Source organism: Phaethon lepturus, unplaced genomic scaffold, assembly GCF_000687285.1.
Source record: "Phaethon lepturus isolate BGI_N335 unplaced genomic scaffold, ASM68728v1 scaffold5435, whole genome shotgun sequence".
In the NCBI taxonomy this organism is placed as follows: domain Eukaryota; kingdom Metazoa; phylum Chordata; class Aves; order Phaethontiformes; family Phaethontidae; genus Phaethon; species Phaethon lepturus.
In genome coordinates, this window is record NW_010542525.1 from 1 (window position 1) to 22,619 (window position 22,619).

A 22,619-nucleotide genomic window follows, 5' to 3' on the forward strand; every position below is an offset into this window, starting at 1 on the left:
CAGCAGCTCCATGGGCTGCTGCTGGGTGACGCCAGCCTGGCGGCCCGGAGGGACTTTATCTCGGGCTTCACCGCCCTGCACTGGGCCGCCAAGAGCGGCAACTGTGACATGGTGACAAATATCATCAGAGCGGCCGAGAAGGGGGGGACCCGCATCAATGTGGACGCCAGGTCACACGGCGGCTACACGGCGCTCCACCTGGCTGCCATTCACGGCCAGGAGAAGATCATCACCATGCTGGTCTACAGCTACCACGCCAAGACCGACCTGAGGGACTACAGTGGGAAGAAGCCGCACCAGTACCTAAAGGAAGGGACCTCCTCTGCAGTCAGGCGCTTGCTGGGGGACCCCAGCCTTCCCCACAATGTGGAGCCCTCCATGCCAATCAAGAAGACCACAAAGCTTGCTGCTTCGATCTTGAGCTCCACCAGCACTTTCCTGGGGGTCATATCTGATGATATGGCTTTCTATGATCTCACCAAAGGTTTAAGGAAGCCCTCGTCCTTAAACAAGCTGCTGGCTGCCACTACAGGCCCAAGGAGGAAGCCAAAGACCAGAGGGGGCTTCCCTTCATATTCTTCCCTCTCTGAGGTAATGGAGGAGGAGGAAGAGGAGGTCATCGTGAAACGCAGACCCGTTTCTGAGCTGTTCTTTGGCCATTAGCTTCTGCCTTCATGGGATCAGAATTGTTTAATAATGTGACTAGGGCCTCGATTTTCTCTCGTAGAAGCAACTTGGATTTCTTCTCTCTGTGTCTGTCTTTTTGGATGTTTAACTAAATCAGCGATAGGGTCTGGCCCTAAAGGCCACTGGATGAAACCCAGCTCACCGATACCTGTGGAAAGGGAGCTGCTCAGGCAGTGTTATAAATGCTGTATGTACCCTTGTGCTGATGTATCGCCAGAGACCGCAAACGTTATGCTTAATGGTTGAAAAATTGAAACAACCTCTGTGTGTGTAGACAGATTAAAATGCTCAAGGTACAGCCTTCTTGATCTGTGTCCTTGGCTGGAGAGCAACAGTAAGGTAAAGAATTGCATACTGTACACTGTGAACAGCAAGCTGGTAGCTGGCTACTTTAACGTGGCTTGTTATAGAGCAGGCTTAAATTATTAGAGGAAAGATGCATAGTTTTCTATGATGTTTCTGATTATTTTGGTAACAGAAGAGGAATATTTCTATTTTAAAAAATTGTGTACTTTAACTTTTTCACAACAAAGTTTCTCACTCTCAGAAATACTAACATAACAATTTCAATTGTTCCCTAAAACATTTTATTAGATGAACACGTTTAAAAAAGTAAAAAAACCAACCCTCAGCGCTCAAGTCACCGTGACCTGTCTACCTCAGTTTGAAAGCTAGGTTAGCATTTTAGATTATTTTTTTTTTTCCTCTTCCTGGAAGACTTTTTGACCAGGTGGTACCAACCACATGTTTTGATGATACTGTGAACATTTAAACTTGACTATAATTCAGCCACTTAATCTGAATAAAAACTTTGTTGATATTTGATAGTGAAAAACTGAACTGAAAAACCGGGAATTGGATCCTGCAGAGTTTCTGAGTAGCCAACTGTAAACACGGTTAGGCTCGAATGTCTGATTCTTTTTATTTAAAACTTGGCCTTTGATTTTGACCTATTTACAGTAAATATTTATTAAAATTGGGGTTTATGTTATGTTAGGTGTTTCATGATAGAATGTCTGCATGACCTCTTAAAGCAATGTTTATCTCCACAGCATGAATCATTGACCTAAAACTCATTCCTCTTCTTTTATATTACAAACATAATTGTTCTATATATAGAACTACACGTAGCTCCAAAAAGCATGCTAACTGCAGGTTAAGTAATACCTTTGCAGTGAGATTATTACTTTTTTAATTACTCTTTGGTTAAAGTTAATGCAAAGAGGCAGAGCTAAGAACAGAAACTGTCCAACTCCTCGAGCCAGTCTGCTAAACAATCACGTTTTCTCTAAAAAGGTAACTAAAAAACCTGTGTAATTCAGAGGTGATGAAGGTGATGGCAATACTGCACTTGCTCTGCTTTTCAGCCCCATCAGGAGTTTCTGTTCCTGTACTGAAACACTTGTTTGCATGCTTTGCCTTTCTTTTCAAGTCAGTGACTTCAGGAATGTTTTTTTTTTCAGCCTTGAATTAAGCCCAGTACTTCTAATGGGCTGTAATTGCCTTCTCCCAAACACTTGGCAAGGAATGCTGTAGGACTGTGCTGAAGGTGGAGGCACTGCCCACTTTAAAATGTTCTCCCTGCAGTTGGTGACATTTGGTTGCGAACGTTGTCAGCGATAGCAAAGGGGTCTGATCCACCTGCTCTCAGAAGGGAGTGGATTATTCTGCACCAGTCTGCTTCCGTATTGAACTAATTAAGTTGTTAAGCAAATGTTAATGATCAAGCACCTCATGACTTCTATATCTGGAGCAGGGTTTAAAAAAAAATCCTATTTGCTCCATAGCTGTTGGTGTGACCATTGACCAGCGTGGTCATTTGAAACCTTGATTTGTGCTGCACTGTGTCAGCTTGCAGAGTTCCAGGAAAAAAAGGTCTGTTGCTCTGTTTTAAAAAGTCTTTCCCAGTTTATTGACATTAAACTCTTTTCTTCTGTATTTCCTGAACAACAGAAGTGTATGTGTCCGTTCATGTTACATCTGAGGCACTGGCAGGACTGATGTTGCCTGGTAAAAATGTTCTGTTTCTGTGTGAATAGGAAACACTCTCCAGTTTGACTCAGCCTTACTGGAAAGTTTGTTCATTAGTTATGGATATAAGCTTGATACCTGTTCAAATCACATAGCTGAATTTTTAGTGCTAATTTTGAGTAAAACCTACTTGAGTCAGAGGCAAGGTTCCAGGATGGAGTGTTTTCTGTTTTAAAAAAAAAAAACAACCGACCAACCTGTAGAGTGTGGTTATGACTTCGCCGTAAGGAAACTAGTGAGAAGGTTTCATTGTTCCTGTATTGTTGTGTCAAAGAAAAAGCAAGAAGTCACGGCTGAGGTAAGACTTCATTGCAACATGCATCATCAAGGAAATTCTGCACTACTCCTTCCTCGGAGGCATCACAGCAATGAGCTAGTGTGAGAGAAAAACGCCCAGGAACAACAGAGCCCTGGTCCTTACAGCATTCCCTGGGGAGGTGCTCGCAGCCTTGGTAGGAAGGTTGCAACACAAAGGTGGGGAGCTCGCAACGTCAGGTGCTCTGGGTGGGGTGGGATGGGCTCTGCCAACAAGTTTGCGCGGTGACTCAGCTCATTCTGACTCCTTGTTGGGTGAGCAGATGAAGGAAAAGATAGTATTTAGGCAGGCTGTGATTACTATACCCAGTGCCGTACAACTTCAGGTGCAAACACATACTGAGAAGTATTGAAAATGCCCTGCTGTAATCTTACAAAAATACATATTACCTTTAGTTTGAAGTAAAACCAGTCTGTTGGCCTTTCTGGACTTTGGTTTCCTATGTTGCCATTTACTCTCTGGAAGAGACACCGCGGGATGATCGTGTGAGTGGTTTCCCGGCAGAGACTATGGGGGGCTGGAACTGTTTTACGAATCTCTCATCTTGATAGATTCTCCTTAATCGCAGTGTGTCAAGCCCAAATCCAGCTGAATGCAGCAGGATTTTCACACGAATGAATGAGAGCTGTGAAGTTTAGCCAGGATCCTTTCACAAGCGACAGAGCCCAGAGGAGGACTGCAGCTCCCGTCGGCGCGCTGGCCCGGGGCAGAGGCTGTGCGACAGCGTGTGCCACGGGCTGGGCAAGCAGCCTTTTGAACCTCTAGCCCAGCCCAGAGCGGGGAGCTGCCTTCCATGCCATCAAAGCTGGTTGAAGGAAAGGACAAAAACAAGAAACCCTAGCCCCTGGGCTCTGCTCCTGCCGGGCGGAGGTAGCTTACGCAGTGGGGGAAGGCTGGCAGCTGAAGATGGAAGGTGCAGATAAGGCACAGGACAGGGATTCAGGAGCTCAAGGTGGTGTTTTGCCTTCGTTACTAGCCTGCCTACTTGCCACGTCTCAGTTTTCCTCCTCTAAAATAGAGATTATCACCTTGGTCACTTCTTTAAAGCACACAGTTAGTACTGGTATTCCAAATTGAAATCAAAATAATTTTTTTAGACCTGTAGGCAGCATGAGCATCATCATCCACAACCTGTGAATGCTGTGCAGTCAGGGGAGTGCCTACACAGATAAAACTGTCTTGGATTTTATTGTAGCAGCATCAGAGATCAGCAAAGCTAATGTTTGTCTGACCCTGACTCAGTCCATCTTTCTGAAGATAACTCGGTTCATCCATTCTTCGGCACATTCTGTTCTGAGGAATATCAGCTCAAAAATCTGCGCTGAAGAGGTTTGCAAACAAGCTTCAAGCCATGATTCTATACAAAGGGACAGACTTCGTCCTCCCGGATGCGGCTGTTTGAGCAGCATGAGGCGGTGTGGTTGTGGTCAGGCTCAAATAGATTTTTGGCTGTCTCCGTTCCCTTGTGAGTGCCACACAGAAACACCTATTCTGCAAAAGCTCCGGGAAACGCCGCTCCTGCGCTGCAGACGAGTCTTGATGAGATTTCAGTTTCATCACAAAACCAAGGTCCAGCGGAAGAGTCGTGGGGTAACTCCAGCAGAGCCAAACGGGAGCTGCAACCACCAGATGAAGGCAGAGGAGGCCTTTCGAGACAGGCCCCGGACTCGCCGTTGCTCGTCCCTTCTCCTCCCGCTCTGCACGTTTCCACCATGACCTACATTCCTTGGATGCATTTGCCTCCTGATTTGCATATTAATCTGAGTAAAATGGCAACAAGGCAGTTTTTGCCCTTTCCAGTGATTCGTATTAACGTGGGACCCCCCCCAAATTAAGAGTTTGTTAACAGGGACTTGGCCGGCACGTAGCATGGGCACGAACAGCATGGTGTCTGTTTGGTGCGGGGCAGAGCAGGGACACAGCAGGATGACACAGATCAAAAGCTCTGCATCATAATGAGGAACACTCATTTTCTCTTCCAGTTCTAAGGTTTCTTTCACTAATGTATAAGACAAAGCAAATCATTAAGCACATCTAACCCTTACACTGGGCCTAGCTTCTGTCACTAACCACAGGCAGTGTCTTAATGTCTGTCTACAGCGAGGAAAAGAGCATCTAACACCCAGGGACTATTTTCTATCCCCAGACAGGAAGAGCTATGGGCAAAGTGATGCTTCGCCCTTCCTACCTCCCATCTCATCTTCCCTCGCTAAAGCTGAAGAAACCCATAACCGGCTGGCAGAGCCACATCATGGCGACTGCTCCTTCAGGGGAACAGCAGTGACTACGTGTGCAACCCTGAAGTGGCCAACTGCTGGTCACCACATGATGGTGGCTGGTCACCTCCTGGTCCTTTTGGAGTGAACTGCCAGAAAATCCTTTCAGCTCAGTACATTGTTTTGTTGTTTGTTTGTTTGTTTTTAAATATTGCTGTGATGAAAAAAAGCTCTGATCTTAAATTAAAGCAATAATCTGCCCCGAGCCCAGACAAAATAGATCCATACTGTTAATATTAGCACAACTTCAGTTTGTCTTCTTCCCTTTCTGTAAAGAAGAAACTCCAGATGTGCACAACAAAAGCAGATGTTGGCAGCATTCAGCTTTCCCTTCTTAGGTAGGGCTTCGGCTGTTGGCCCCGGGTAGAGCGTTACTGCCTTTCTTCATGTGAGAGCACAAGTTTCCAGCCAAAGCCAAACCACAATTTCCCGGGAGGAATTCTTTTCATCCTTTTTCCTTCCTCCACCTCCATCCCTGTCACCTTGAGACTCTCCAGACGAGGTAAGAGACTCCAGCTGAGAAGCACAGCAGGCACTGCGGGCTCACTGCTGACACGAGCCAAATAACCCTCATTTTCCCGGAGTAAAACACAACACCCAAATGCACAAGCCCTGGACACGAGGTCGCGGTGTTGGGTGCCAGGCGCTCAGCCCCCAGCGTGCCTCCAGGCACCACGGCTGTCCTCACCCGCTGCCGAAAGCATCCCAGCGCCCGAGTGCTGCATGGAGCGGGGGCTTCTGCATCCCCGACTGCCAGAAGTGCTCTCGCAGAGACCACCATGAGCTTTTGCCCCATAAGGAGCATTTTTAAAGAGGGTGCAGATGTGGAGGGGAACAGATGCAAAACACTCCATGGCACAGAAATACCGAGACATTTAGGCTCCTGTGGGGCTCAGGCGGAGCGCGGTGGTGGTCACGTGGCAGCCGTGCGCTGCGTGGCGTGCTGTCGTTCTCTCCGTAACCGGTATCACTGCTGGCCGATCTCTCCTGCGTGAGGCAGGTGGTCTCAGCGCGGCCACACCAGTAAGATTCACCAATGTGATCACGACGACAAACTGCAGTGGAACAAAGAGTCCTTCTCACCGTGGTGTTTGTATTTTCTTCCCCCGCTCTCCTGCGGTAGTTTTCCCCCTTTGCAGCAAAGCAGGACAGCTCCGCTCCGGGCTCGGGTCAGCTCAGGGCCGGACCAGCTCGCCCCTCTCCAAGCAGCCGTCTGTCCGTCCACCTCTGCACTCTGTCACAGACAGTTGCCCGTCAGTGAGAATTGCTCAGACCTCTTTTTGTCCTACCACCAGCTCGTGCTTCCGGCTGTGACGTTGGGCGACGCTGAGGTCGTGCTCAGGAGGCAGCAGCTGGAGCCCGGAAAGGGGTGCTGAGCCACCGGCCTTCCCATCAGGAGCTGTCACGGGGCAGGGACCTCCGCAGCGATTGTTCCACAAGCGGTTCCCTCTCGAGGTAGTTTGGGATGTTCTTGTTCTTACGTCGTGGGCCGAAGGCCATTAGAAAGGCCTCTGGCTGTTCATGCACGTTTTTAGAAGTGTTTCTGACTCTCTAAATCAAGACTATCAGTTCAGCCCATATTTTCTCTCCGTGGGTTTATCTATGAGATGACTCAGCTTCAAGGCTCATGTGACATATTAGAGTCTCTCTGATAACCTTTAATGCCTCTCTTTGTTTGGCAGTGAAGTTCATGGGCTGCTTCTCGAGTACATTCTGTGAAACCCAGAGGTTGCATGATTCCTACAGCCTGATTATTCTTTAATCTATACGTGGGCTCCCTTCAGGTGCAGAAGATTAGCTTTGCAATGCTGCTCCGAGTTTATTTTTAAAATTTTATTCAGATGGTTGCCATGAATTCCCAAAGCAGAGAGAACATCCTTCTACTTATTAAATGCAGCTCGCACAAGCATCAAATAGATCTTTTGCAGAGAACATTTACATTAACCCCTGCACCTCTCCATTCCTTAATTAGCTCCACATGCAAAAGTCCCACAGCATAACACCCAGTGAAGAAAACGAGGCTGGGGTTTAAAAAAAAAGCAGTTAAAATCCTTCGATTTAGTGCCTGAGAGGCTGAAACAGCAGCTCCTGATCCAGCAGTGACTCCCACACATTGCAGTGGGTGTTAAAGGAAATTCTAAATGAGCCGCTATGTCTAAAATCCCCACGATTGCTGCCAAGACACCGTCAGATGCGCATGATGCACCGTCTGCTTCCACTGACCACTTGCTCATCTCGCTGGCTCTAGGCAATAAAAGGTATCTTTTTATCCTGAAATCAGGCCCACCTGCTTTTGCTTAGCAGAACATAAGCTACTGCAGTTTCTCCCCCCACGCTCGTGCGTGGATGGCCAAATGAGTTACAGAGATCGTTCCTGGAATCCCACCAGCCTCCCCGCAGCCCGCGCCCCACGGGGGAGGTCTAGGCTCTTGCATTTTGCCGATTGCACCTTCTTCCTTCTCCTCAGCACTATCACTTTGCATTCTCCTGGATGTAGTTGTAATTAATTCATACGGACAGCTCGCCGCAGGTCTCCGATAGCAGTCCTCTCACGGTGGTGGGGTCACATTACCTTCTACCTGGGATGTTAAGAAAGTATTAGGCTCGCAGGCTGCAACAGGAGCCTCCCAAGCGTCCCGCTGCCTGCGGCTGGGCAGCAGCCGGGATTTCCTGCCTGCTCTCCCCAGGGGGTCAGGCAGCAGGGAGCTCCTTCATGCCTTACATTCCCCCAAAACACACACCTGACTTTGCATAAGAAGTAGCTCAGCAGGTCTCAGCACTGGTGACTTGCCAAGGCCCTGAAGCCCCTGGAAGCCGACAGCTTTCCAGGGCTCTGGGCAGCAGCGGGGAAGAGCAGAGCGTTAAGGCTTCCCTGGTCGAACGCACGCTGGGCAGAGGCAACTCGCTATCACTGCTGCAGAAGTCACAAATGGGAGGCTAGAGAGTAGCGGCATTAATAGTAATAATGTACAAGCACTGCACAGGGTTTTATTTCCATAATCCTTACATTTGGAAGATTTGCTTCCCTAAAGCCACCACCAGTTGCTGCTGTTTACAGCTCAGGTGTTAAATTTGTCTTCTGCCTGGACAGGTTCAGAAAAAACTGGAGCAGCGTGGGATCACAGTGTTGTAAAAAGAAGGCGCTCTGCATTTCTGGCCGTCCTGGCTTCTGTGCCCCAAGAGGGAGGAAAGGAAGGCAGAAGAAACAGGAGGAGCTGCGTGAACTCAACAGCAGCGCTGCCGGCCAAGGCCAGGGTCGGCTGCCTCCGCGCTGCAGCGATGGCAGATGCATGCGGGTACTTGGGGTTTTGTTCTCACTGGTGCTGCAGGAACCCATGGAAGGAGGCATCACGGCTGGAGAAGGGCGAGTTTGGGACGGCGGTAGGAAATCTGTTTATAGAGCTCTTCAGGCAGCTTAGGCTAGAATATGAAGTCTTCTCATGTTCTTCCCCAGAATAAAGTTAAGGCAGTACCAGCTAAACTGCATGACTTTGAAGTTGGCAAAAAGCTGACACATAAAAGCAATGGTTATTGGTGTGGGGATGTAATCAGTGCTTTAAATACCAAACCTTCAGAAAAGGGCAACCCCTCTTTTTTCCCCAAATAGGATTCAAAAGCAGATACTTAAACCATTTCCTGACTTCAGTCTGTTCTTCTGAAGACTACAGCTGACCAGAGCGGAGAGGGACACTTACCGTACGTAGAACTGGCTGGGCTGCAGGATGATTCAAGGTCTCACTCACTGGGACAGAGTCCTGCAAGCCCCCCAAACAAGTTTCGTTTGGAAGCTCTACTTAGGAGACGGGTTTTCACTTAGGAGAAGGATTTTAAAGTGAAATAATATAAACTGACGTGAAGACAAGAAGATCATCTAGAGGATGTGGACGCTACCTGCCTGATGCGGTTCTCTCTCCCAGCAGCTAAGAAATAAAGAGCATTGTTCTCTCCAGGGAGAGGTCTTGGCCAGCACACACCACCTCAGTGCCACTCCGTGCTGCTAAAAGGAGATGCAAGCCCATCTGTAAGAGCAGAGCGTCTCTCCTGCAGGTAATGGCTGCGATTTTGAACAACCGAAGAGTCTTTCACCAGTCTCAGAGGTACCCAGGGCTGCTCCTTGCCATTCATCCAGGAGCAGATTAAATTATTTGTGTTTGCACATCAGATTGTGATTTTAAAAGTCCACAGCTTAGTATGTAGGTGTGCCAGGAATGCTGCACGACTTAGGTCTGGTGTGAGCTACTACTGTTACCTTGGGCTTGGCCCCTGGTAATAAATCCATGACAAACGATCCGTGTCAAAATCGAGACCCACCTGACGATCCAGACCTGCTGGTGCTTTGGGAAGGGGGTCTCTGCTTGCCAGCAAAGAGGTTTCAATCTCATCGCTGTATCCATTTTTCACTTTGCCTGAAATTCACAGTTCTAACAAAGTAACAAGGAGCACAGATATGTGACTTTTTAGGCAATAGACTAAAAGTTATTTCTAATTCTTGCTCTTTGATGCATATCTATGAATGCCAGTGTAGTAGGAGCAGCAATCATCCTCCCCATAACACGAAAGACCAAAAAGATAAGAGAAACTAAGCAGAGCAGACCCATTCTTTCCCTTAAAGGTAAGCATTAGCTTCAATTGTCAAACATTTCTTTCCAATCAGGTGGATTTTCCTCAACTAGGAATAATAATAATGGAGTGCACCTTCACGTCAGGCTTCTCAAATAATGCAAAGAGCTCATTTAACATAGCTCATATTTTTAAAATTCTCCATTGATTCCATTATCATCACATCTGTTATTTTAAAGACCCTTTTCAAAAGGCAGGTTTCAGATTTACATATTAAAAGCCTGCATTTATGGCCTTTTGAGAACCACTGAGCAGATCTACTCACAGGATCTACAGTGTCTGGCCATTTTTCCCCATGGATTAAGGCAATAACCACCATAGACATGGCAACTCGGCCCCTGCGCTCCTGGAGTCACTTGTGTCCAGTGACACAGTGTTTTCAGCATTAAGCACCACCTATTTTGTTCAGATCGCTAGAACAAAATGTTAATATTCACAAGACTCCTCTTTGCTATATACCACCCACTTGCACACTTTATTGCAAAGATATTTACGGATACTTGGTATGCATCATAAAACCGACTTCTGACGCCAAGTGTTCGCAGCCTTACTCAGGGACTATGCTGTTTCTCTTGAAACGTGAGCAGGGCTATAGATACGAGTACTTCGGCATAAATATGCAAATTAGAGCAGAACAATGCTGCTTTGTTGGAGTCTGGGCAGCACCTGATGATACATTCATTTATTCTGAAAACAAATACAGAGCAGCTAACAGCCTCGGAGTCTGGCAAGCTATTTGTGCTTTATTGCGCTGTTGTGTAACTCCCGGGGCGCTTCTCAGTTTGCTCATGGGCAAGCGCAGCACGTTGTACCCTCTTCGGTGCCCGCTTTCAGCAGCCAGGAGCCTCGGCAAGTGATCCTTAACATCGCTCACGGAGAATGCGTCCAGTGGTCTCCTTCTTGTACGCTGTCATTTCTTGATCACTTCATTCACGTTGCCCGGTGGGTAAACTCAGATGAAGAATGTGATCTGTGGTAAAACGAACCCACACCACCAACTGAAACCCATGTTGACTCCCCATGCTGGGTGGTTGTGCGTTTGTTGAAAGCTCATGCAATCCCAAAGGAGAAGATGCCTCAGAACAGGACAGTTTCTCTCAGTGGTGATAATACTCGGGACACACACCATTTCCTCGTACAGCCTGCCGTCATGGAACAATGAACAGCTGTTTTGCCTGTGGAAGGGACCTGAGTCCGATTAGTAGCTGCCTTATTCATGTCTAGGTATGTAGCTCAGATGGAATATTCCTCTCACTGACTACTTAAAAACAAAGAAAACACACTCACATTTTAAATACAATATCATCACTGGTTTGACTCAACACGCAACATTAGTTTACAAGATTTTTGGCAAGGGATTTATGTAAAGCCTCATTGAAACGGAATAATTTCCTGCCCTCGTCCCACCTCCCTCACTCTGCAGCAGAGCTTTCCCCCCCACATTCAGCACTTCTTGTGCACGCTGACAATTGAAAACTACCTAAAAGCAAACCCCTGGAGGTGCTGCTTGAAAAATAAACACTTCAAAAGCATGAAGGACTTTTCACAATAGTGAGGACTTTGCAAATGACTCTGCAGGAATAAGTTCAGAGCTTAATCGTTCCCAGAAGTGTTCATTTAAGCTGGCTTCATCACTGATCAGGTTTTTTTGATGCCCTTGTAAGACCCACTAGTGGTCAGCCTACTGATATTATGCAGAGCCAGCAAAGACCCATGGATGGCAACTGCCAAGGAAGGAAATAATTATTTTCTTCCATTACAGCATATTTTTACTGTGTCATACATGTAAACAGTGGAAAGAGCTTCACTGAAATGGTCCATAACATTTCCTATGGCTTTGTGCAATCTCCAATTCAAATGGAACACCCACATAATTTTTCATTTCAAACACTCAACCCACCCACATGAGGAAAATATTTCTATCGTTCTTTTATTGAGATTATGTCAATCTGGAAACAGATGGACAGGCAACAAGAAGGGGAAATACATGCCAAGTTAATAGGAGCAACACATCCTACCAGTCATTTCCAAAATGCAGTCTAGGCACGTGTGCCTAGAGCATCCCCAGAGCATCTGAGCACTTGTCAATACCGTGGCACGAACAGGGTTGCAAGAATTCACCAAGCCGAGCGCGTGGCGACCTCCAGGAAAACATCACAAATTACGACGTGTTGAAATGGATGGTCTTTTGGTGGGTACTAGAGGGGGATGCTTTTCTCGAGATTTTCTAATTGTTCTTTGAAAAATTTAATCTGCTCTTCAAGGTCCTTCTGTTCAATCAGCAAGGAGGTCTTGACTTGAACAAAGCGTCGGTAGTCCTGGAGCTGCTGATCAGTCAGGTATTTGGCAAGTATACCAGAAACCACATTCTTTCAGGTCTTTTGCATCTTCCCGCTGTCTAGACAAGAGCTTGTGCCGTTCATTCAGCGATTGCTAATAGGATGAAAAAACAAAGCAGCACACTATGAAAACTCATCATTCCTGGCAGACTCTAGATCTTCATTTGGAAGCCACAGTCAATTTAGTTTAATTGCTTCCTCTTGTGGGCTTTATGTTCCCCATGAGTTTTTTCTCAATTGAATTACTCATTCTTGTGGCTTGTAAGGTAAAGACACCCAGTAAACCCCATCAAGGCTCACTTCTTCCGTGCTGCCCTCGGGGAAAAAAATCAATATACTTCACATTCTGGTAATTTTAGAGTATCCTGTATCCATCTTCATCCAGTTAGAAGGTCTTTAAGGCACATATCTTTGTATTTTGCAAGTTGTGTGTGGCCAGACTGCCAATGTCATATTAAAAAGATAGTGTGACTTCTATTAAAAGGTACATGTGATAAAGTAACTTTGATGCAGACAGTAACTGTTCATCAAAGGTTTCTTTTTAACAAATCCACGAGAAGCAAGCCTTGCCTGTTCTACAGGATTTTAATACCTTTCATATTTTCACTAATTCTTTCTCAGCTGTAATGATTTTCACAGGGATAGCACTGCTGGAAAATGTCCAGTTTCAGGACAGTGTCCATAAATATAGCACAGAGCAAAGGTCACCACTGACACCCTAAAATGGAGTCAAAGGTCAAGACTGCTGGTTTCGCATCGGGGCAGTTGCAATGACTGGGAGGTGGTTGCAAAAATGCCGGCACTTAACCAAGTCTTTACCGAGTATGTTTTTAAAAATCTTCAATAAATGACTTTAATGTATTTACTACGAAGAGTATACACACAACACTAAAGAAACAGCAGCCCCCCCCCCAAGTCTGTTGGCCAAAGTCAGTGTCAAGTGCTGCCCCAGTTATTCATGTTAACACAACCGACTTTCTGGGGCGGGTAGGTCCCGATTCTCCGTATCGCACTGCATGGCAGGACTCCCTTAGTGCCCTTCTGCGTGTAAGCTACGATAAACCTCCAGAGCTACTGGTCGGCAGCAGCACAGCTCCGGGAAATCCCAGCTTTTCTAACTCTGTGCTTTTCTGACTTCCAAATGAGACATAACAGCAGGTATTGTATTGATAAAAACATGTCTAAAAACAATAAGGACAGCAGGAAAGCATCATTCCTGGGATAAATTCGGCTTTTCTTCTTTAGCAAAGAAGTATATTTCAGACTTGAAAACATTTCCTGGTGACATGAGACAATTCCTAATTTTCCAGTAAAGCTGGCTAGTTGAGTTAAACTACAGGGAATCTTATCTCATGCTGCGGCCACATCTTCTTCCTGCTCTCCGCAGTTAAGCCCATGAAGCGAAATACAATTTCAAAGGCAGTAATTACTGCATTGAGATTACCGGGGGGGGAAAAGCCCCAAAACCCCAAAGCCTTCTGAAGCACAGGCTCGGAGCTACTCCACAGGGAGCGGCCCGAGGGTTCGAAGGCCACCCCTCTGGCTCGGACCCTCTCAGGGTGCTGCGGCTGCTGCAGCCCAGCACCCAGCTGCAGAGCTCACTCTGCACTTTCGTTCTCCAGCACTGAACCTGAGGTCCCCTCTGCTTCGGCCGTGGAGACGCAGCCCGTCGCGTGGGACTAAACACGGCCTGAGCAACGGCTGGTTGGGATTCGTGGATCATTTACAGCTTTTCTTTAGAGCTGTCAGACAAAAGAGGTGAGCACAGCCCCGTCTGGAAAGAAGTGAACAAAACAAATGCCCTGCCAGCTTCTCACTCACCTTCTCCTCAGCATCTGTATTGCTGTCAATCCTCCTCATGGCATTTTGGACCCGGGCAAGGCGGCTGGACAGGCAGAGCAAGAGGCTCACAACCTTCTCCAAGTCATTGATGAACATCATGTAGCGCTCAAACTCATTGGGCTTGCAGACGTCCCTCACCGTTGCCTCCAGCGCCTCGCCTCGCTCGGCGCACTCCCTGGCTTCGGAGAGGATGAGCTCCCTTTCCTGCCACAGGGTCTGCAGCTTTGACCGGAGGCTGGAGATGAGTTCCAGCTGCAAAGGGCAAACATGACAGAAAGCTGTTATTGCCAAAGAGAATCCATATAATTCTAAAGAATTTTCCTCACGTCGTCTTTGCCAAATTTTGGACTTTTAAAATAATTTTAAGCTCTGGGAAAGAAAAAGAAAAAAAATATTTTCTAAGCTGTACTTAATTCTCAAACTCTGAAAAGCAAATTACTGATAATCGCCTTAACTAGTGATATAATCCCTAGCTCGGAGACCTTTCAGTCAGTCAGAAGTGAACTGCAATAAAGATTACCACAGGATTACACACGGTTATGCTCTAAGACAGCAGTATGAAGTCACAGCTCTATCACCAAGCTTTACAAGAACTGACTGGAATTTAATTTATAGTATGTACAGAAAAAATCAGTTCCACGGGTGATTCAAGCAAGCCACAGTGCCTGGGTAGCAAAGGAACCGGAGGAGGCTGTTTGATACAGAAATGTTGATATGGAAAAAGGCCCTGAGACCGGAGTGGGACAAGAACCCTACCAGCCTTTTTTTTGGAAATCAGCCAATGCCACCGTGAACAGGAGCAGCAGTTAGACAGCGGAGAACGAAAAATGCCACCACGTGCACAGCAGGAGTCTCAGGAAGGCAGATTGTCATTACCTGGGATGGAGCATGGCCAGGTTTCTACAGAAAAAAAAAAAACCCTAATTCTTCAAAGCTACGTGTTGCCCTTCCAAGGTGCCATATTTCTATCGTAGTCCAGCTATGTCCCAGCTACCTCTGTTCCCTGCACATATGGAAATTAATAGGGCACTGTAGTGTACAGACGCTGCTGCCAGTTCAGAATCACAGAATCACACAATCACTAGGTTGGAAAGGACCTTCAAGATCATCAAGTCCAACCATTAATCCAGCGCCACCATGTTCCCTAAACCATGTCCTGAAGCGCCACATCCACACGTTTCTTGAACCCTTCCAGTAATAATGACTCCACCCCCTCCCTGGGCAGCCTGTGCCAATGCCTGACCACCCTCTCAGTGAAGAAATTTTTCCTAATATCCAATCTAAACCTCCCCTGGCACAACTGGAGGCCATTTCCTCTTGTCCTATCACTAGTTCTCTCAGAGTGAAAAATATTTCTTATTTAAGCTGCCAGTTGTAATGAATTTTACAGATTTTGAGACCAGATTTGAGTGTTAAATCGTGAGTCAGCTGCTGCACAGGAGCTGGCCTTGAAAGGAGATGTCTAACCAGCCCTGCGTGCCTGTTCCAGATACAACCCCTCCCCAGCGACCCGCTGAGGAGGAGTATGTGGGAGGAGATCTGAATCAAACCAGGCAGGATTTAAATATCACCATATATGATCAATGTACTAATTTGCCAGGACTTGACCTACTGGCAAAAACGTATTTAAAGTTTTCTGTGAAACTTTATTATTGTGATCAAAGTCCTGAATAAAAATATCCACAGTAATATATATGTGACATTAGTGACAACTTCTTTGTCGTGGTGAAGAAACAGCAGGTCCTCTTACATACCTTCTTAGGCGTGACGTCATCTAGGTCGTTCGTGCTGTCTCTGCTCCTGGTCGGGATTTGGGTTCCCTTAGAGGTAGGATCTTCACTCCTTTGCTTGGCATCGTGTTCAGATAAGGGACATTCTTCTGCTGCATCTTTACTACTTCTCCTGCTATTGGAACAGAAAATAAATACCTGCAACAAACACTTAAAGAGGTTTTTGTCCCAAACATTGTGTTCATGGTTTTTTTGCATCTTGACTTCAGAATCACTCTCCTCTCAGCAGGATTTTTTCTAAGCTTTTAAAAGATGTAGAGCAAAAGATTTGCAGCCCAGGTTTGTCACAGTCCTTTTTAATAAGGTATGGTTGAGCCACATTTCTTCCATCATACATCCATAGCCTCAGCTATTTCTTGACATGTAAATCAGAAAGCTAAAGTATTTTTCTAACAAAACAAAAATAAAAAAATACGCTCAAGTCATCTCACTACTAGTATGTACATGATATTCATTCACAAAAAAGAGCTGAAAATACTAGATAATTGGTTTTGTCTACTTACTCATTCTCCTGCGCACGCTGCACATCTCCCTTTTTTCTGTGTGATTTATCCAGCATGGAAATGTTAACAGGAAAAAGACCCTCCATGAGGTCTAGAGCAGTTTTTCTAACAGGATGAGGCACGAGAATATCAACCAGAGAATTGTCTTTGGCAATGATCTCCATAGCAAGCTCTTCGTATCGCTGGTCTTCAGGAGACTGCAGCCTCCTTTCGGGCAGATTTGTCTCTCTCTCAGGGAGAACGTCATCTTGGCTATTGTGCACGGACGTTCCCTGTGCAACGAAACCTTTGGCTGTATCGTTGTGTCCCCGGCGAGGCTGAGCGGACGCCGTGCGGCAGTACGTTACCTGCTCCTGGGGAGCTGCAGACCGCTGCTCTGGACACTTCATTAAAGCATCGCCATTCAGAGATTTAGTTCTGCATTCCTCCTCCTCCTGAGCATCTTCCTCGCTTCCGTTTCTTGGCATAGGAATAAAGGTTTCAGGAGTCAGCTCCTTAGTATCCTGACAACATGCACGTCCAATTATGTCGTCATCTTTATGTTCATGATTCTTGCATCCATCTTTCTCAGTGTCACGGAAACTATAAGAAAGAAGAACTTCCTTTTGTTTCAGACACTTCCTCTACAACAGATATTTCTGCGGACCGTTTAACTGTCATTATCTTTCCAGCTTCCTCTTTATTAAAGCTTTTAAAATTCAGCTTCCATAATGCCTATTTGCTTGGGAAAAAAGGGAGTAGATGAAACGTGTGTCTGCGCCACTCCACGTTATTTGAATCCCCATTCAATTTCTCATTTGCTAATTACAACCAACATGCATGTTTTCTGAAATAAGCCTGTGGTAAAGCGTGCTGTGAAATGTCACACTGACGCTGTTTGACAAATGGACGAAAAGCACGCAGCCGTGCCGCCCACCTTGGGGAGCACGGTACCACCAGGACGAGGCGCTCGCGGGGACCAGGGCTTGCCGCGACCTTTCTCAGGCCACGTCTGGGCACCACCGGCCAGGACAGAGCAGGACGATCTGCACTCTGTGTTTTCCTCCCCCAGCCCTCTGCTAACACAGTGGCTGTATTGCAAGAGGGCAAATCTTTACTGTCTTGCTCCTTACTCCTCATTCCTGTAGCGAGAACGTTTCAGCCCAAGAGTGAGAACCGGTTCATGCCATCAGTGTCGCCTGTGCATCACTTCTCAGTCCTCCTTAGAGAAGACATCTAGTGCTTCCATCTCTCTAGGCAAATCAAATACCAACATAGAGGAAACACCGTTCATCTGAGGCTTCTGTTTTGAAATGGCCATTAGACTTAACTGAAAGTTTTATTAAAGACTTTCAGTTAACCATTTGAGATCAGACTTCTACTTTTGAGTTGGCCGATGCATTCCTAACCCAGTGCTTTGAGTTTTCCGATTCAACACTTCCAAAGAAACTTTGATGGAAAAAAAGCTACTGTCTGCAGGGCATAAATAATTACATTAATAATGACATAATAAGTAGATATATGTAATTCAAAAGTACACTTTGGACCAAAATTTGCAAGAATATAGGGGCACTGTTGAACACAAGATGATTGGAGTATGTGTAGACCATCTTCTGCAATCACCAATGTACACATAGGCATCCATGTAACTGCTTGTGAAAATAGTCAGTGCATCTGTATACGTAAATACTATTGTATTAATCATGACTGAATGAACAAACCTACTTTTTCATCTAGCAAAATTTTTCATAACCTAACAGGATTATGAGGGGACAGTAGGGAGGCAAGTTAGAGGGACTAGCTGGAAGGAAGATTTATAAGCCCCAATTTAAATATGTTAACCTGACATATGAGCTTCAAAGTTGTAGGCACAAAGCAAAAAATTTTTCCCCCAAAACAAGCATAGAGGTTTTGTCCGCCTTTGCTTAGCTCCTTCTCTAAGGTCACATATAAAAGCAATGCAGCAATCGGTCCTTCCCTCCCCTAAAGGTCCGAGTTAACCCTGCCTCTACGGTTGGTGTGACTCTTTCCTAAGCCACTTGTGGAGTTATTGAAGGCATTTTCTTTTCCTGAAGTAGACCAGGGCAGTGGAGGACGACGAAGAGACTTAATGCCTAACAGCGGAGCCTGCAGGACCCCCAGTGAAGACAGATACACACACAGAGCAGTTTCTAGATTTAAGAAAATACCAGCAGATGTTGTTGTGCTAGGAAAGCTTCCACATGCTTGGACTATTGTCTTTAATCCCACGAGCCCCACACTATCTCCAGCCGTGGCTTGTCTGGGCAGGTTTCCTGACGCAGACGTGGGGCTCTGCGGAGAGCGTGGATGGTTTGCAGCTGAGCTGCGCTTACCCGGCTCAAGCAGGAGCTGGCGAGATACAAAGCTCTTCATGAGGCCAAACTGAGCTGTGCTGTGGCTCAGCAAAGAAAGTCTTGCTATTTCTGAAATTCCATTTTCTCCCATAGTTTCCCCCTCTTCCAGGTCTGCAGACACTCTGTGTGCCAGCTTTAACACAGCCTTTTTAGCTTTTCATCAAAAAATGAAGTCAGCTTGGCAAAGTCACTTAGACGTATCTTATCTATTATGTGCACCTTTTCACTGCAATTAAGAAGTAAAACCCTTATTTGACCTTGACTTGAACCACCTGGTTCTGGTGATTTACTGATGCCCTTAATGCTGAAAAAGCCTTTCCACTGAAAAGGTGCCAAAAATACCCCCTGCAAAACCCCATGGCATCACAGTGTGGTGCTGTACTGTGACACCTAAATTAATGTGATGATGATGCAATACTGTGATCATGGATTGGCGCATGTTTATGGAGGGATAGATGAAGGGAAGAGGCACAGAGACACCCAAGAAAATGACCGCGCACATTGCTGGGCCTTGCTCTTACTCACCCTCAGGCCTCGTGGCAATGGCAGGGGTAGGACCAGCTTGTAGGCTAAACAAACTGCTTGCAACAGTCATCACAGAAAATAGAGAATATCAGTAAAAACTACCTCAAAGTTATATTGAGCAATTGAACGAATGCAAAATGTGCATAATAATGTTCTCAAGCTTTTTTCCACCAGCCTACGGACACTACCGGTGCGGGTAATGATCATAGCTTGATCCTCGGGCCGGTCCCAGCTGGAACTTCTATCTGAGTAATTAATACTGCAAACATGCCCGGGCCAGTCTGGATTTTCTACCACAGCACAACAGCACTTTCTTGTGGAGGAAAACAAAGAGAAAAAATGAGATACAGCTGTAACAGAATGAAACCCCTACTTACAGCTATTTCCCAAAGATGATAAACTAAGTTAATTACTAATGGAACCAGTTCTGGATTTCTCATCTTTTCATTATTTAGTACATATTATAGAGCTATGATCAAATATGTTTATGATGTTACTGTTCTGTCCAGAACTTCCAGTGACATTCATGCTGACCTGCTAAGTCTCTTAGCTAAACAAGGAAATTAAAGAAAAACTTCAAAATCTTACTAAAAAATACAATTTTTTTTCTAAGATAATGAAGCCTCCAGAAAACCTTAGGATCTTTTTAAATGACTGAAACAGTGGAAATTCTATTACTACACAAGTGTCAGCGTCACTGCCTTGTTGAGACAGAGTTCAGATCTTTTTCTTCCCTGATGGTCCTCAAACAAGCTAAATAACTATCAAGAGTTAACAAACAAACTTTCTAGTTAGCTATGTGTAAACAGCACAACATTTTTTTTCCCTTTAAAAAACCCACACCAGAAGCCCCTGTCACACCACTCTCTGAGCAACCGTATTTTTCAAGACCGGGCATATCCGAGCTGTTGCAGATGCCGTTTTTGCAGAGCTCAGACGAGGGAGCTGTGATCTCGGAGATCTGGAGGAGAGCGGCTGCGGCAGGGCGAGCAGCTCAGGTACACTCTGCATTTCCCCCTTTTGCTACAGTAAAAATTTCCAAGTATTTCCACACAGTAAAAATTATTTTAAAGACGGGGCCGAAGTGAAGGAAATAGCGTAGGGGACGAGTATCCCCACACGGACAACGAAGGCTCCCAAGGCAGAAGCAGACAACCGCGGCTGCCTTCGGAGTTCGCACATCTGGGACGTCGGCTCTACCCAGGCGCAGCCTTCGCAGCCTTACCTGGGGGGGCCCAGACAGCTCTCGCAACGCCGAGACGCGGCCGCTGCGCCAGCGGCACCTCTGCCAGCGTCCTGGAAATGAAAACAGCACACTGGGGCAACCTGCGTTTGCAGACTAGGCAGCTGTTTCCATCCTTATGCAGTTCTCTTGTAACTTAAAGAACACCTTGTTTGTCTGCAATACTTTCTTACAAAACACTTTCGAGAATAACGAATTGTTATCATTAATCAAAAATATTTAACATGATAAAATTGGTAGCACTTCTCCCAAAATCTTCCTGAATTGTTCCTCCTGTACACTGCAAACCAGAGCACACATCCTGCTTTCTAACAGCTACACAGCATTTCCTACAGGTTAAGCAAAATGTGGCTTCTCCGCCACATCTATCAACTCTCTATTGCATGCTAAAAAATAATAATAATAATAGAAAAATCTTCATTTTGAGTCTTAATTCCTCATTTGTGATGTTCAGCAGTTCTTCACGTGAATAGTCCCGCAGTTCTTCACGTGAATAGTCCCGCAGTTCTCTAAAACAGGTAGATAATCGTAAGTGGGACTCAAACGATAATTACTGTATTACTATCTTTCTTACCTGCGTGGAAGGAGTTGATTTTGGTCTCCCATGAGCTCTCCCAGGCGCAGGATCACCCGCCTGTGGGAGACCTGCGGCTGACGCACACTTGCCGGCGCAGCTCCCGCCCGCTTCGCTGGGAGATGGGTCATGCTTCGAGGTTGCGGTACCAGCAGCATCAGAGCTGGGATCACACCTGCTGGTCACGGTCAGCGGGGAAACAAAAGCCAAAGGAGGAAAAACGTCTGGCGATTCTTCTTTAGAGAAAACCTGGCTGCAAACCTCATTGTTTTGCATCTTCCTGCTCCCGTTTGGATTGGAAATCTTGCCAGGAGGCCATTTGGGATGCGACAGCCTCTTCTGCAGGGGCAGCTTATGCAGCGGGAGGTGTTGTGAACTACCTGGTCTTTGATTAATCTTTCGTTCCATGTATTCGATAAGTGCAGTATGCTGGATTTGTTTCAGCTCTGTCCTGGAGATACTTGAACTGGAAAGTGCCCTCCCTCTGTTTTCCAGAGTCTTTCTCCTAGCTGCCACTATATCTGGCTCAGTGATTTCATCCCCGACTTGATTCCATGATACTTCCTTACCTGCCAGCTGATCGAGTTTCTCAGGTTCAGAATAACACAGTTTCTTTTGCTCCTCTGTTACCCTTTTCCTTCCCCCTATTCGACCTGTTTGCGGCCTCTTAATTTCTTCATCTCTATTGAAACTTTCCAAGGATTCTAGATGAGAAGGGGAACAAGGAACAGGTTTGGCATCCTCGCCTGCACTGGTTAACGAGAAAGACCTAAGGTGTTCAATTGAAGGCCTTTTAGAGGGTTTCTGTCTCAGTCTAATGGGCAAACTCATCTGTAAGTCTTTTCTTTTAAAGGAAGTTTCTCTCAGAACCTTTTTCTGAGCCACTTTGAGTTTCTCTCTATAGTCGTTCTTGAAACTCTCATCCGTGGATGAAGCAGGACTCGCAAGAGTAAGATCTTCAGTCTCGAGCACGAGATCATCAGCACTGCACTGATGATGATGGTTGGTCCTTTGCAGCTGATTGCTTTCCCTTTCTATCTCTAGACACCACGCTGAGGCAGAGTAGCTGCTTGCTGGAAATTCCTTTGGTGAGCTCCTTGAGTCCTCTTGACATTGGGCGAGCTTGTTGTGTGGGATGTTGGTGGTTTTCCCCCCAGAAAGATAGTAAAGCATGGGAGTCGTCTGCCTGGTGATTTGTTCCCCGGCAAGATCGTCCTGAAGCTGTCTTAACAGCTGTTTTTGAAATTCAGGTTGATATTTCTGAACAGGAGGTTCCTCTTGTTCCGGATGCATGCTAAGGTCAGGACTGCTGTTATTAGCCTGTTTTTCTTTCTTGACTTCATGTGAAAACTGAGATGTGGGATCTTCCTTTGGTCTGAAAACAGTCATTTGGTTAGTATTATCATAGCATTGCTTATTTCCCTGGTCCGACTCCTCACAGCGAGGGTGCTCCGCTTCTGCAGTACTGTAGCTGCAGGACAGTGATGATATCTGCATTTTGGCTTTCTGGGTTCGCGCG

General features: G+C 46.1%; 2 protein-coding genes across 2 annotated transcripts in view; one reads left to right on the forward strand and one right to left on the reverse strand.

The window, feature by feature from the left end:
• Positions 1-9: 9 nt before the first annotated feature.
• On the forward strand, positions 10-663 carry LOC104621528 (ankyrin repeat domain-containing protein SOWAHA-like; the record flags this gene model as incomplete). The annotated part of the gene is made up of 1 exon (XM_010288046.1): positions 10-663. A coding segment is annotated over one exon (654 nt), but the record flags the coding sequence as incomplete, so codon positions are not given.
• An 11,465-nt stretch (positions 664-12,128) lies between these two features.
• The window catches only part of SHROOM1 (shroom family member 1), a gene marked incomplete at its 5' end in the record, with an annotated part of 11,668 nt that continues 1,177 nt past the window's right edge, over positions 12,129-22,619 (reverse strand). Inside the window, 6 exon segments of the mRNA XM_010288047.1 lie at positions 12,129-12,300; positions 12,302-12,363; positions 14,091-14,363; positions 15,866-16,039; positions 20,509-20,579; positions 21,250-22,090. Of these exon segments, the coding sequence (XP_010286349.1) occupies positions 12,129-12,300; positions 12,302-12,363; positions 14,091-14,363; positions 15,866-16,039; positions 20,509-20,579; positions 21,250-22,090 (1,593 nt within the window).